General features: G+C 37.0%; 2 protein-coding genes across 5 annotated transcripts in view; one reads left to right on the top strand and one right to left on the bottom strand.

The window, feature by feature from the left end:
• Window positions 1-9,017, top strand: part of wasla (WASP like actin nucleation promoting factor a) — a 103,597-nt gene extending 94,580 nt beyond the window's left edge. For 3 of the 4 annotated variants that reach the window (XM_073868792.1, XM_073868791.1, XM_055193264.2), the window contains 4 exons: window positions 2,362-2,379; window positions 2,894-3,396; window positions 5,124-5,229; window positions 7,954-9,017. In XM_073868792.1, coding sequence (XP_073724893.1) covers window positions 2,362-2,379; window positions 2,894-3,396; window positions 5,124-5,229; window positions 7,954-8,015 — 689 coding nt within the window. In that variant the 3' untranslated portion in view covers window positions 8,016-9,017. The remainder of the gene's footprint in view (window positions 1-2,361; window positions 2,380-2,893; window positions 3,397-5,123; window positions 5,230-7,953) is intronic. The other variant, XM_055193265.2, reaches the window with a different exon arrangement.
• Window positions 9,018-10,785: 1,768 nt separating this feature from the next.
• Window positions 10,786-14,450, bottom strand: lmod2a (leiomodin 2 (cardiac) a). The gene is made up of 2 exons (XM_055193172.2): window positions 13,894-14,450; window positions 10,786-12,685 (listed from the first exon to the last, which is right to left on the bottom strand). The coding sequence occupies exons 1-2, from the start codon at window positions 14,143-14,145 to the stop codon at window positions 11,894-11,896; spliced, it is 1,044 nt and encodes a 347-aa protein (XP_055049147.2). The 5' UTR covers window positions 14,146-14,450; the 3' UTR covers window positions 10,786-11,893.
• Window positions 14,451-15,459: the final 1,009 nt, after the last annotated feature.

Genomic DNA, 15,459 nt, shown 5'->3' with positions numbered 1-15,459 from the left:
TACCACAGTAGCAGTGCGACCGTCAATGAAGAAGCAGCTTGGCAAGTTTAATTCACAAACGAAGGAGAAACAGCAACTTTTTGTGTATGTTTTGAGATGACCAGCCGTGATGGAAGTAAATAAACAGCGACTAATGTTACAGTTCGAGTTAAAGGAATAGTCTACTCATTTTCAATATTAAAATATGTTATTACCTTAACTAAGAATTGTTGATACATCCCTCTATCATCTGTGTGCGTGCACGTAAGCGCTGGAGCGTGCTGCGATTTGATAGCATTTAGCTTAGCCCCATTCATTCAATGGTACCATTTAGAGATAAAGTTAAAAGTGACCAAACACATCAACGTTTTTCCTATTTAAGACAAGTAGTTATACGAGCAAGTTTGGTGTTACAAAATAAAAGTAGCGCTTTTCTAAGCAAATTTAAAAGAGGAACTACATTTTATGGCGTAATAGCACTTTTGGGAGTACTTCGCCTGAAAAGTCCGCTCCCCTTCTCCCTCTCATAATGGGAGAGGGAGGGTGTTACTGCGCCGAGTCGAAGTACTCCCAAAAGTGCTATTACACCATAAAATATAGTTCCTCTTTTAAATCCGCTTAGAAAAGCGCTACGTTTTATTTTGTACCACCAAACTTGCTCGTATAACTACTCGTCTTAAATAGGAAAAACGTTGATGTGTTTGGTCACTTCTAACTTTATCTCTGAATGGTGCCGTTGAGTGGATGGGGCTAGGCTGGATGCTGTCGAGGCGTCGCGGCGCGCTCCGGCGCTTGCGTGCACGCGCGCAGATGGTGGAGGGATGTATCAACAATTTTTAGTTAAGGTAATAACATATTTTAATATTGAAAATGAGTAGACTATTCCTTTAAATCACTCCTCAACTTGGTCCATCTTGGTTCTCACTGTCACAAACGGAAATACCTATGGCGCAGTTTTTTTACCTGATGGGAGGGGTTCTAGTGGACCAATCACAGTGCTTGCAGTCCACGTAGAACTGACGCGCTGTTAAAAATTTGGCAAGGTGGATGTCAGGCTACGCAGAGGCTATGGATAACCTACGGCATAGACCTTGCGCACGACTATAAATTGGACTTAAAGTGTTTCATTTTTACACAGGGCTCAACATAAAGGACTGCCTGGTGGCAGGCATGCATGAGAAACGTTCGGGCCAGTAAAAAGTATTGTCACTTGCCCGATCGGGCCAGTGCTTCACCCTCAGTCACTAAAATATATTTTCATCAATGTATATTATTTAACATCTTGGAAGCAGACATTTACTAGGGTAAAACATGATGAAAGAAACGATGCAATATTTTGCACAATTTGCTGTCAGTTTACAAGTAGAGCAGAAAAGTTGGGAGCCTTTTTTCATTGGAGCATATCTGTTGTATATGTATACAATTATATTTGACTGTTGAATTATTATTTTTAAATATGTGACACTGACGTTTTTTTTATTAGGGCCAGTGAACATTTTGGCAGGGCAAGTGAAAACCTGAACCACTGGCCTGACCGGGCCAGTATAAATTTTTTTTTGCGTTGAGTCTTGTTACAGTGAGCAGTCAAATTGGGTTGTTTACCAAATTTTCCTGGGTTTCTTAAACATTCGTTTAGCCGGCATTGTGCTCTATTTGTGTTTGTGAAGAGGCCCAAAGCTAATGACATAAAGTCAGTGGTGGCCGTTGACTTCTTTTTCGAGGGCGCACGATGCGAAGCTCGTCGAAACATGTATTTAGCCCGTCATGTGTATGGCTCGTCATGTCAAAATATGTGTTTGGCGTGTCATGTCAAAATACGCACCAAACACATATTTTGACATTAAGAGCCACACATATTTTGAATTCCTGCCCCTCGGAAGAGAATTCACCGGCCACCATCGCATGAAGTCCCACTTCAAATTTATATTATTGGTTGAGCCGGACATTATAGTCGTACCTCTTACACAACAAATCCGTTATATTTATATAGTTACAGGACTCAACGCAAAACATTTTTTTTGGTTCAGGTTTTCACTTGCCCTGCCAAAAGTTTTACTGGCCACTGGTAAAGTGACACCGGGCAGTCCTTTATGTTGAGCCCTGAGTTATATTAAGGTGTGGTTCTTTTTAGTAAGATGTATTCTGTGTGGAAGACTCGAAAATAAAACATCGTATTGTCTTGCTATACAACAATGTATGAAAAGTTTGATTTTATAACTTGACACTTTGATGTCTGCTGCCAGTGTGACTATGATTTAATATCCTTATTAAGAAATCACGTATCAGATACACATTTAAATCTCTAAGAGGCTTTTACAAGAAGATGGGTGCATAATATATCACCTTTGTTTAATTTGATCTGTATATGTGATTTGTCTTCAGAGCCTCCAAGATGGTGTGGTAGGTTGTGTGTGTTTCTGAGTGAACATGGACTTACACTTGCATGTATTAGTCTGAAGTTATTCTGGGTTGCTTGAATTGCTTAAAATGCTTGGATGTGAAGCCGAATGCCGTTGAATTTAATCTGGTTTGGTTTATGAGCGTGCATGAGCATAGTAGATATGAATTATTTGAATCAGACATTTTTTGATGTTATTTTTAAGCTTTTAGAGAAGCAAATAGACTAAATATTGGAAAACGAGGGAAATTATAATAAAATTTTAGCTTAAGAAAGTGTGGGACAATATATATGTTACATGATGACAAGATGCATAATGTTGGCGTGCAGTGGGTTTGCTGTGCAAAAAAGTTTGCCCTCTAGTGGTGATGTTTGCTTCATTTTAAAGCACTTTAAAGACCCCATTTACTTTTATATATTTTGCATTAATATCATGGGCTCTTTAAGCTTTGCATATGCAAGTTAGTCTGTTCTTTGCTTTTATACTTACAACTCTCCGATTTTCTTTACCGACAGCACCACCACCTCCGCCGTCCCGGGGTGGCCCACCTCCACCACCCCCTCCTCACACTCCTGGACCCCCACCTCCACCACTCCCAATCCGAGGTGGACGAGGAGCCCCACCACCCCCTCCACCTTCAAGGGCACCCACATCCGCTCCTCCTCCACCTCCTCCTTCCCGACCGAGCATCGGAGCACCTCCACCACCACCACCCAGCAGAGGCCATCCACCTCCCCCTCCGCCCGCTCCTGCCTCCATGCCGCCTCCTCCACCACCGCCACCTTCCTCCGGAGGAGGCGCCCCTCCTCCACCTCCTCCACCACCACCTGGACCCCCACCACCTCCTGAAATCGACAGTGATCCAGTGCCCTCACCTATGGGTGGCAAGTCGGCTCTGCTCGACCAGATCAGAGAGGGCACTCAGCTTAAAAAGGTGGAGCATAACAACAGGCCAGTGTCATCCACGGGACGTGACGCACTGCTCGACCAAATCCGACAGGGCATCCAGCTTAAAACGGTGGGGACCTCAACCTTAATAAAGATCTTTTTGTGCTCTTGGAAAAGTGGATAAAGTAGGTTTTGAGTGATTTTGGTCAGATGTTCTTGTGTTTATTGAAGCACAGATTCATCACAGATTATCAAATAAAAATAAATGTAGAACTTTGTGCAAATTGATGATTTCACTCACTGATTTTAATCTTTGACCCATGACCTTACTCAGTCAATATTAGGGTGATTCTCACGAAAACTTGGTTTTAAAAATGTCAAGCATGAAAATGTAAAAATTGCTTAAATTTACTTTTTTTCCCACCAGACATTGAAAAACAAAGTCTGGAGTAAATGGGAACATTAATTTAAAAACTTTTACTTATCATTTAACACTTTTTTTTAACATAATTTAAAGAGTAACTAAACCCTTAACCAACTTTTTTTAGTTAATGATCTGTAAGAATGATGCTTTATTAGTGCTGTTCATTGATTTTAGTAAGTTTTTTGACATTTGGATATAAAGTGTTTCAATACTACAATATATGGTGTAAAAACGTCTGAGTGCTGCCCTCTTCAGGTTGAACGGTGGCTATTGCAGTTGAATTTTTCTATTGGATGTTGGGTCCAAAAAGTAACTCGTGACGTAAGCAGGTTCAAGCTCATCACGCCCTTGTTACGATCTCACCAATGCTTGGTACGAGCTAGTTCGTCGTCCCCTCTATCTCCGTTGGGATCTGCCCACTTTTCTCGCATTTTTCAAATATTGCCAGTGGGTGGAGTCAGGCTGTGACCAGGGGTTTAGTTACGCTTTAAAAAATTAGTCCTAAAAAATCTCATTACCGCAACAGTCAGAAAACATCAACACTGACATATTTTCAAAATGACATGACAAACCTGAAAGAACCTTTGACTGAAAGTATTATGCTTCTATTAATTAAATTAACATTTAATAAGCATCTGTTGCGGTAATGATAATCAAAATGTCGTGTAAGCATTCTGACAAGACAATATTTCAAATTAACTGTAAAAAAAGGACCTTACCTGGTAGCCATCTTGAAGTAACTGGTCCATGTGCTTGGTCACTCAAAATCAAACTTTATTAAAATTCTGTATGTGTGCTTAAACTGTTCTCAAAAAGTGTTGCGGAGGATGAGAACATCAGGCATGGACACATCATTTTCCTAATTTTTCTTCATTATTATTATACATGAATATTCAGTAAATATTTTTTCTGTCATCTAAAGTAGTCTAGCAAAACATCCATTTATTTTTTTTCTTAATATTTTTGTGTTAATTTGATTAAATTACAACATAACGCATGTTCAAACACAGCCGGACACATTGCGGTAATGAGAATTTCAGCAGAAAATGAGATAAAATTTCCAATTATAAATTCTTATGTTGAAATCACACATTGTGCAAGGTAGAACACAGTATTGTGTTAATTCTGATGCTTTTTAATGTTACTATATTACACATTTTAAAGCTAAAATCATTAGTGCCGTGGTGTTTCAATGGTTTCGTGAGAATCACCCATTAAAGATATCAAACAGATTGCTCTTTACATTATCTAGAATGACTTTATGTAGAAAATAACTAAAAGATTTTAGCTGGGTTTTCACAGACTAAGCCTTGTATAGACAAACTCAACTGCTTGCCTAGAAAATCTCCATTTAAACCCAATCATGTGTTGATACAACCCTGACTATATTATAAGCTTGGATATATCATCATCATTTATTTTTGGATGTACAGGTATCAGATAATGACTCAGGACCACCCACCCCTGCACAGTCAGCGGGGATTGTCGGAGCTCTGATGGAGGTCATGCAAAAGAGGAGCAAAGCCATCCACTCCTCAGGTAAGTGCCTGCTTCACGCTGGATACGGATTAGTCACTGCCTGCCGCTAGTAAGGAACTAAATCGGTTACCGCCTCCTCTGATGACGGTTTAATTTAAAGTGACATTTGTGGGGTTTTTTGGTTGGACTTTATTTGACAGTTTTTGCACCTACTGTTAATATAGGTTGGGGTTAGGTTTAGGGGTTGGTATGGTGGTGGTTTTTATACACATACATATATACATATGAAGAGTTTCGTTGCAAAACGAGATAAATCCATTTTTTTACATTTTTGTCAAAACATGTTTATTATTATGTTATCATGTTGTTATTATTTTGTTTTATGGTGCTACTTAGCTGTATTTAAGTTATGAAGGTTTAAATCAAAACAAACCAACTGCAGTTGCATTGAAATTAATTGGAATGCACAACCAAAAAACGAGATTTCTGAACAATTAAAAAAACGGTGGTTATCTCGTTTTGCAACGAAACTCTTCATATACAAATGAAGAGTTTGGTTCCAAAACGCAGTAAATTCATTTTGACTAATTTTGGTACAAATTTGTGTTCTATAGCCCTATTCGGACGGGATTAGTTTTACAGGGGGACCTCTGAGAAAATCGTGCTTCTCAGAGGTCCTCTGTGTTTTTAATCCCGTCCGAATCAGCAATGTCTGTGTTTTTCTCTGACGACCTCTGTAAGAATTCCAGAGCAATTTTTACCTACTGTTTTTCGCGAACTCAGAGGTCCTCTGAGAAATTGAATCCCGTCCGGATGCAAATGTCTGTGTTTGCCCGCAATATCTTTTGAAAACGCGGTTCATTTCCTGTTTTGGCCAACGTTATCTGCCGTAAATTCTTACTAACGTGCGTATATTGTACTTCCTGAGTGCCATTCATTCAGATATGGATGTTTTTTCCCATTCGCTGAAATAAAATAATTGAATCAAGACGTGCTGAATATCAAACACTGTTAAGACTAAACACTGTAATATCAGTAACGTTATAAGGTAAGAAACTCTTTTCAAACTTGTTCAACTCTGGAATGGTAATCTTAATTAATAAAGATAATAAATTGTTATTAATCATTATTTCTTTGGGTTTATTATAAGCAGACAGTTATATAAAACACGTAGGCTAACATTACTTTAGTAAGATTTGTATATTTTATTTTGATTTGTTAAAATTAAATGAATAAATTACATGTTCTGTAATAATTTTACATTTAAAGCAAAATATTAAACATTACAAACACGTGTATCCAGAGCACGTTATCTTCTGCAACCCCCAAATGCATGAAACAGACACTCCCATCTCTGGAATAGCCTGAGAATTTTAATCCCGTCCGAATTGGTACATAAAATCACAGACGTCCTGGGGGACACGTTGAAACTCAAACGTTGTTTGGAAAACGAATCTCGTTCGAATAGTGCTTATAACAAGAAAGTGACAAGATGAAAGCCACTATTTTCTGTTACAAACTTTCACATAGCATCTTTAGGTTATAAAAACACATAAAAAATTCAAATCCATAATTTATTTTTCAAAGATTTATTATAAAAACTGATTTTTTTTCCGCAAAATGCAATGAATCCATGACAAGTTTTTTTTTTTTTCAAAATGCTATAAATGTATTGAATCAATATATAAATGTGCATTTATCTTTGCCATGTTATATTCATTTAGTTGACTAGAGGTATACACAGATTAAAAACATAAACATTAATGGCATTAATCAAAACACTTACTCTGTCATATTAAGAACACTGCCATTGCTGCTGTTATCCTTGGGACGTCATCGCTGAACTTTTTTGACAGTGATCAACTGTAAAATGTTTTGGTCCTGCTTGATTTTCGTTGACTGAGTAAAATAAGGGAAAGTTTTTCAAAAGATCCCCTGGGGTCAATGTGTTAGCATGAGAGCAACTTGATTTGTTTACATCCGTAGAATGGTGCGCTGTAATATGTGGAGCGGATTTATTGCGTTCTGTAGAAAAGGAGGAGTGGCGTTTATCGCATTTTGGGAAATAAGGGAGAAAAGATGACAGAATAACACGGTGTATATTGGATTTTGCATAAAATTAAGAATATACTTTTAAATACTGACCTGATATAATACTGATTTTGACACAAGCAAATTTTTTTCAAAAATGGCGTTTATTGCGTTTTGGAACCAAACTCTTCAAATACTGGTACACTGGTTGTAGCAGTAAACACACTGTATCGTAGGCTATCTTTGGTCGCAAGACCTGGAAAACGGCCGTCTTATAAAATATACAGATAAAATATACGATCATAGAATTCGTGGCGAAGGTTTCTCGATGGCGATCGTTCGTCTAGGACATCTAAAAATCATGCAGTGTATTCTGGGCTTAACTTGGTGGTATTCAAACTATTCGCTGTGAGCCCCTCCAAAGAAAACTCATGACATAAAACAATCTCAAACTTGGAAATTGAATTAAATCAAACATATTCAACTATAAAATGTCGTGCTGTTGGTTGGTAGCCTTATTTGTCTGAGGTTTAACTGCGCAGAATTTATGATTTTATAATATATGTATTTAAAAAATGTCATAACTGGAGCCCCCTGGCAGCATCTCACACCCCTTATAGTTTGAAAACCACTGCCTTAACTGTACCTGGCAAAATATGTGCTTTTCCATGACACAATATTTACATTAAAAAATGTATTTGACAGTCAGTAATGTGTAATTCACTGTTGTCATCTTATCTGTTTGGCCATCAGATGAAGATGAGGACGATGATGAAGATGAAGACTTTGAGGATGATGATGAATGGGATGATTAATCCACCTGACACTAAACCCACCCGACAGAGTCAATAATACCACGTTCTGAAACGTCCCCAAATTTTACTCAAATTCTGTGTTTTTCTGTTTGTTTTTTCAAATCGCTGTATATTTTTGTTGCCTTTTGCTTTTTTTTAATAATCTGTGCAATACCTCATGTAATCTGTAAAGTTTTTGTCATTTATCCTCTGTAAAATAATCTCCTGGTATAACCATGTGAAGTTTAATGCCAGGATTCACGATTCCGTTGACCTGAATGTTTGCGTTTTCCTCCGAGCGGGAAAAGGGAGATGGACGGGACACTCGATGTCCCCGTTTATTGTGGATTAATGATTTAGATAACACTATTTTCATACCCTACTTTTCTGTACTTTCGATTTTCTTATTCAAATCCTAGTTTAGCATTCTTAGATTTGGTAAGAGGTTCTCCTATCAGATTATGTATGTCCCTTGTATTGTTTCCCTTGTAAATGTACACCAGGCTGATATATTGAGGCTATATATATTTTTGCACGAATAACAAAAGGAAATTCACTGCAGGAGGAAAACACATTGGCTGAACACTATAAGTACGGTCCGTTAAAATCAAGTTCACACTACATCACACCTCAGTTTTCACTTTATTAATGAGAACATTCAATACTGTAGATGCTGATACCTGAACGCCATCATTTCATGAGTATAACATTTCAAGTCATATCGAGAGAAATGAAAATATAGCACTTCATCAAACACGATTTCAACTTTCATACTATAGAAGCTTTCAAAGACCGACGCTTGACTGACAACTACATTTCAAGTAATGATAAAAACAACAAACCTTTGTGTAAAATTAATGCTGGTTTAACAGTATTTTGTCTGTCTCGATTGAAAGTGCTGTCCTGTAAGGGTAGCGCTGCAAAAATTGTAAAATTGACATCAAATCTTACAAAGTGGGTTGGAATGTGGAATGAAAACACTAAAATCTATACTTAAATAAATGATAATATTTACAAACCTGAGACGTGGTGCTTTCCTTCTTCTTCTAGTAGAAAGTTACATGTATAAATAATATTGAGTGTTAACATTAAAGTGATAGTTCACTTTAAAATGAAAATTCTGTCATCATTTACTCATCCTCATGTTGTTTTAAACCTTTATGAATTTTTTTTTCTGATGAACTCAAAAATATTTTGAGAAATGATGGTAAACACACAGCAGATAGTGACCATAGACTTCCATAGTAGGAAAAACATATTTTGGAAGTATTGTGATAAATGATGAAGAAAATATTTTGATAAATGATCGTAAGCACACAGATGACGGTACACATTCAATTCCATCATATTTTTTTATTCCTACTATGGAAGTTTATGGTCACTTACTGAGGTTTGTTTACCATCATTTCTCAAAATATCTTCTTTTGTGTTCATCAGAAAAAAGAAATTCATACAGGTTTAAAATGATGACAGAATTTTCATTTTAAAGTGAACTATACCTTTAACATTCAAAGAAAAGGATGTAGGGTGTTTATGTGTATATCTAAAACAAATCTTATATTATTTTAAAGCCACAATATGTAAGATTTTTGATATTTTCTTTAAAAAAAATGTAGATAATTTACTTACCATGTCATCCAAAATGTTGATGACGTCTTAATTTGTTCAGTCGAGAAGAAATTATGTTTTTTGAGGAAAACATTCCAAGATTTTTCTCATTTTAATGGACCCCAACACTTAAAGGAACAGTATGTAGGATTGTGGCCAAAACTGGTATTGCAATCACAAAATTTGTGGCTAAAACTGGTACTGCAATCACACAACTGTTGGCCAATACACAAAATGACAACATAAACATCAGTTGAGGGCTGCAACTCCACATTTCAAATGACAATATCCTGCCCAGACAACTGTTGTCAGTGATATAAGTATTTGAAATGAAAATGATTTCTTAATGTCTAGTTACATATCAGGGCCATTTTATGATTAATTGATATACATTTCTTACATACTGTTCCTTTAACAGCTTCAATGCAGTTCAAAATTGCAGCCCCAAAGGACTCCAAACGATCCCAAACGAGGCACAAGGGTCTTATCTAGCGAAACATTTTTTTGCCAGAAAAATACAAAATATGCACTTTTAAACCACAACTTCTCATATATCTCTGGTCCTGTAACGCGCCAGCGCGACTTTACATAATGCCGTGGAAAGATCAAGTGTTACATATATGAAACGCACATTTGCGGACCATTTTAAACAATAAACTGACACAAAGACATTAATTAGTATCATTCCACATACAACAACGTCGGAACGGTCCTCTTTCTCCACACTTGTAAACACTGGGGCGTAGTTTCGATACGTCATACGTGACCTTTTGACGTGATGATGTGTTACGTGGGGTCGCGCTGGCTCGTCACACGAATGGAGGAAGACGAGAAGTTGTGGTTTAAAAGTGTATATTTTTTATTTTTCTTGCCAAAAATGACAATCGTTTCACTAGATAAGACCCTTATGCCTCGTTTGGGATCATTTAGAGTAATTTGAAACTGCAATTTTAAACTGCATTAGTCCATTTTTTGTCCATTTATTGAGGTCCATTAAAGTCCATTAAAATTGGAAAAATCCTGGAATGTTTTCCTCAAAATCCATAATTTCTTCTTGACTGAACTAAGAAAGACATTTTGGATGACATAGTGGTGAGTAAATAATCTGGATCCCCCCTCCCAAAAAAATCCTTGACTGAAACATTTCTCTCTCAAGAATTTTAATCATGAGTGGCCTGCAAAGAAGAAAAAAGTTTTAACTGTTAAAGGTGCAGTGTGTAAATTTTAGCGGCATCTAGTGGTGAGGTTGTGAATTGCAACCAACGGCTTAGTCCACTGCTATGGTAGCCACCACCGGACAAACATGTCATCGTCGGAGACAACTTAGTAAAAAATTGTTCGTTAAGGGCTTCTGTAGAAAATTGGCGGCACAAAATGGCGACTTCCATGTAAGGGGACCCTCGGTGTATGTAGATAAAAATGTCTCATTCTAAGTTAATAAACACATAAGGGTCCATTATGTAAGGTCTTTTTACACCCCTGATAATATAGTTTTGTATATTATTTTGCATTTCTGTCAAGAGATCCTCCTAAAAATTACACACTGCACCTTTAAAACTGTTCTTAAAAACAACTGGATCATTTCTTTTATAGCCATGTGGATAGTGTTTCGTGGTGTTTGTTTTGAAAACCGTAATGCTAGGGCAGTGGTTCTCAAAGTACCACCTCAGAAAATATTTTGGCTCTCCAAGTACCACTATAATGACCAACATTATAAAATACAGTAGTGTAGTAGGCTTAACTATTCAACTACAGCAGTTGGAGCTGTAGTCAATCATCTTCTGTTCAAATGACTTCTCCAGTATATGATTGTGTAACTAAACTGTCATTATATCACTAACAGACAGTCACAGAAATAAAAAATATCCTAAGAAAAGTTTCCCATAAAAGGTACTAATAGAGTAAGAAAAAAAGTTACTTGTGAACACAAGTATGCAATTCACTGAATCATAAAATTGTCATATTGAAAATGTCAGTTTTATTGTTGGACTTTATGCGTTGATAGGATTGTGTTCCAGTGACTGGCTAATGATTTCATCCTAACAGAAATGAACAGAATTGACACTGAATGAACAATTCAGTTCTTGGTATAGATGGTGAATTATTGATAAAAGTCGTGAGATCTGCTTCGACAGAATTGGTGTTGGCAAAATCCCTAGTATGAATATTCTTAGAAGAAGAAATAAAGTTTTTTTAGAGCCGTAAAAGCTTATTGAAATATACTATAATTTTAAAGTTAGTTTTAAAAGCTATACAGTAACACTAACATCAGTGGCTCAGTTTTTGATCATCTAAGAAGAAGTGTTTTCCAAGTTGTCTCGCTGTCTCCTTTGCTCCAGACGTCTTTGCCTCTGACGGTCCTGGTTGCGGGTTAATATGCCTGTTGCGCTCATCCTCGGGCCGGGTAAATCAAACTGATATCCTAGTTTTAGCAAAGTTGTGTTTTCCCCCAACAGCTTGACCATCTCCATTTCCACCTGACCTCCACAGATGTGCCGCTGGTTGTGAAATCTGAGCTCCAGCAGTGTCGTGTTATGTTGAAGTGAGCCGATTAAAGCCAATATACCTTTGCCTGAAATGAAATTGGATTCGACGTTAAGATTGGTGATCCTACGGTTTCTCTCCAGCATTTTAGCCAACGCGATAGCTACTTGGTCATCTGCATGAGTGTTGGCAAGGCTGAAGACCTCGACTTGAGTATTGGAGATCAAGGCGTTTGCAAAGCTCACCAAAACCGCTTGGGAGATGTTCTCGATGTTGTTTAGGTTGACTGAAATCACAGAGGCATCATTGCTTAAGATCTTCTCCAAGATCTTGTCAATATCACTTTGCCTCTCTGGTGTAACGGTGAGGTTTGAGTCGGTATGATGAAGGACTCGTTTACCAGTGCCATTGGGTTTCCATCCACCCTTGTCAACATTGCTATTGTGATCAGATAAGTCTGTGGTATTTTGGTTGCTTGACTTGGCTTCACCTCTCTGTTTGTGGCCTCTATCGTGTTGTTGTCTCTTGTCTTCATTATCAACAGGCTCTTCAGTACCACATGCTTCATCCTTATCTGTCTGGCCTTCATCCATGCTGTCCTGTGTATCACCAAAACAAGAAAAACAATGCTGAGCACTGGCATACCATGAGCGACAGAAACACAAACTACACAAAGATAAATCTATACACTTATCCAATCAAATCTCTGGGAATACATATGGGTGATTCTCGCGAAATTATACATATAAGGTGTCATGAATGGTTTTGATAAAAAAGTAAATGCTATTAAAATAAGAAGCATACAGTTACAAACACCTCTTAATTTTGCACATGATTTCAAATGACATCATACATACCAATTTTGTTGTTTTTCCACATTTAAGGGAAAATTTGTCATTACCGCAAAGTGTCCATGACTTGATTTGGGTTCTTTGACATGGAACATTTATAATTAAAAAAATTAAAAAGCTTCAGTGCATGTTATACTATAAACATTTACAGTAAAGAAACATGTGGTATTTGGTGATCATTGGAAAATGTAGAGACAATAATAAGGAATATAAATGTGCCCAAGAAAATTTTTTCTCATCCTCCGCAACAATTTTCAATCATTGTTTAAGCCCTCAATAAACTTTAAAAAAAAAAAAAAAAGTTGGAAGGGACATAATTGACTGTGACACTCAAGATGGCTACCAGGTAAGCAGTTCTTATTTTTCTTTCCAGATAAAAGTTGAAATTTTGTTTGTCATAGTATCTAGACAACTTTTTAGTTCTCATTACCGAAACATGAGTTTGTAAATGCATCTATTTAATGTAATATCATGTTGCGGTAATGATCATTTTTTGATAATGATCTAAAAAAATTTAATAATTCTATAGGAAATATTTTTTAAATCCTCTAAAAATAACGGTTATAGTAAGTTCAGACCTTAATCTTATATGTGCAAAAAAAATTGGCTTCAAGGCCTTTTTAAAAATTCTAATGCTGGACACCTTCAAAATCTGGATTTCGTGAGAATCACCCATAATCTGATAAAATGTATATGCACTGGATAAAAGCATCTACGTTGTAAAAAAAGTTGGTTCAGCTTAAAAAAGTAAGTTATTATTGAGTTATTTCAACTTACAAATATTAGTTGACTCAAAATTTTAAGGCAACCAGTTAACTTACTTTTTAAGTCTTTTTTGCAGTGTACCAAATGCATAAATATCTAAAAGTGACTCACAAACATATCCACCGACCATTTTGATCTTGTTAACTGATCTACAATTACAAATTTAAACCTCATTTAGACATCTATCGTACCTCTATCGATCTGTTAGTTTCATTCTCCCAATACTTCAGAAGAGCATCTCGACTAAACGTTCCCGTCGCTCGCCTGGATGTCTGGTTGTCCTGCCTGAGTCCAGCAGGAATCTCATCTGGTTCTATAGCCATTATCTTCTCCAGCTCTTGGAGTTCCTCACCGGTTAAAGAAGCAAGAAGTTCATCTTCATCGATGTCTTCATCTTTTCGGTAGCTAAAGTTGCTCATACTTGTATGCTGCTTTTTCTGCATGTGTACGGATTCTCATACGTGAGATTTGTGCCGTGTGTCAGGGCGCTCATTGAAGTGAGAGAGATAATCTTATCTGGAAAACTGTTTGGGGAACTGGAGTGTTGGAGGATGAAAACAGTATTCGGAGAATGACCAAATAATGATGATGTCACCAACCATAGTTTACAGGTTTATTTTATAGAGGTCGGACCAGTTAAGAACAAAAAGATCAATTTTAAAGACAATAAGAACTGACCTTGAAGAGATATTAGATTTGTATGGAAAGTGTTGCATATTGATTTAAATTACATACATACATACATACATACATACATACATACATACATACATACATACATACATACATACATACATACATACATACATACATACATACATACATACATACATACATATATATATATATATTGCACAAACTGTATAAAAGTGCACTTTCCACTATAGGTCTACATTCATTAGATTTATTTTTAAGTGATCTTTTTATTGATGATGTAATCTGCCAGTTGTTTCAAAGCAATATTTGATATCAGCCAAAAACCTCATAAACACCATTTATTTTAAGAGACACTTTTTTTAAATATGCTCATTTTCCAGCTCCCCTAGAGTTAAACCTTTGATTTTTACCATTTTGAAATCCATTCAGCTGATCTCCGGGTCTGGCGCTAGCACTTTTAGCATATTTTAGCATAATCCATTGGATTAGACCATTAGCATCAAGCTAAAAAATAACCAAAGAGTTTTGATATTTTTCCTATTTAAAACTTGACCCTTCTGTAGTTACATTGTGTACTAAGACCGACGGAAAATTAAAAGTTGTGATTTTCTAGGCAGATATGGCTAGGACTATACTCTCATTCCGGCGTAATAATCAAGGACTTTGCTGCCGTAACATGAGAGCAAGAGGCACAATGATACTACGCAGTACCCAAAAGTAGTCCCCTTGGTAACTTTCAATAGCAGAGGACTATTTTCGGGCACTGCGCAACATCACTGCACCTGCTGGAACCATTGGTAACTCTTTGGTTATTTCTCTGTGCAATGCCAATGGTCCAATCAGTTTCAATGAACCATGCTAAGCCATGCCAAAAGCGGCAGCGCCAGACCCGGAGATCAGCCGAATGGATTCCAAAACGGCAAAAATCAAATGTCTAAAGCAACACTATGTAGTTTCCATGTAAAAATGACTTACAGCTCCCCCATGTGGTTGAAAAGCGCAACAGTGCCTGGTATCAGACACTCTTCTGCAGGCAGGGGGAGGGGCGGGGCTGTGTGCTCTACCCTCCACCACCACTTTCAGAGTGTGCTTGTAGCAGC

Source organism: Misgurnus anguillicaudatus, chromosome 6 (assembly GCF_027580225.2).
Source record: "Misgurnus anguillicaudatus chromosome 6, ASM2758022v2, whole genome shotgun sequence".
Classification (NCBI taxonomy): Eukaryota; Metazoa; Chordata; class Actinopteri; order Cypriniformes; family Cobitidae; genus Misgurnus; species Misgurnus anguillicaudatus.
This window is presented reverse-complemented; position numbering and strand designations above follow the sequence as displayed.

Coding starts and splice junctions, on each gene's coding strand:
- lmod2a (XM_055193172.2), bottom strand. CDS start 14,145: ATGCAGAAAAAGCAGCATACAAGTATGAGCAACTTTAGCTACCGAAAA. Junction 12,686..13,893: donor AAACTAACAGATCGATAGAG/GTACGATAGATG, acceptor GGTGATACACAG/GACAGCATGGATGAAGGCCA.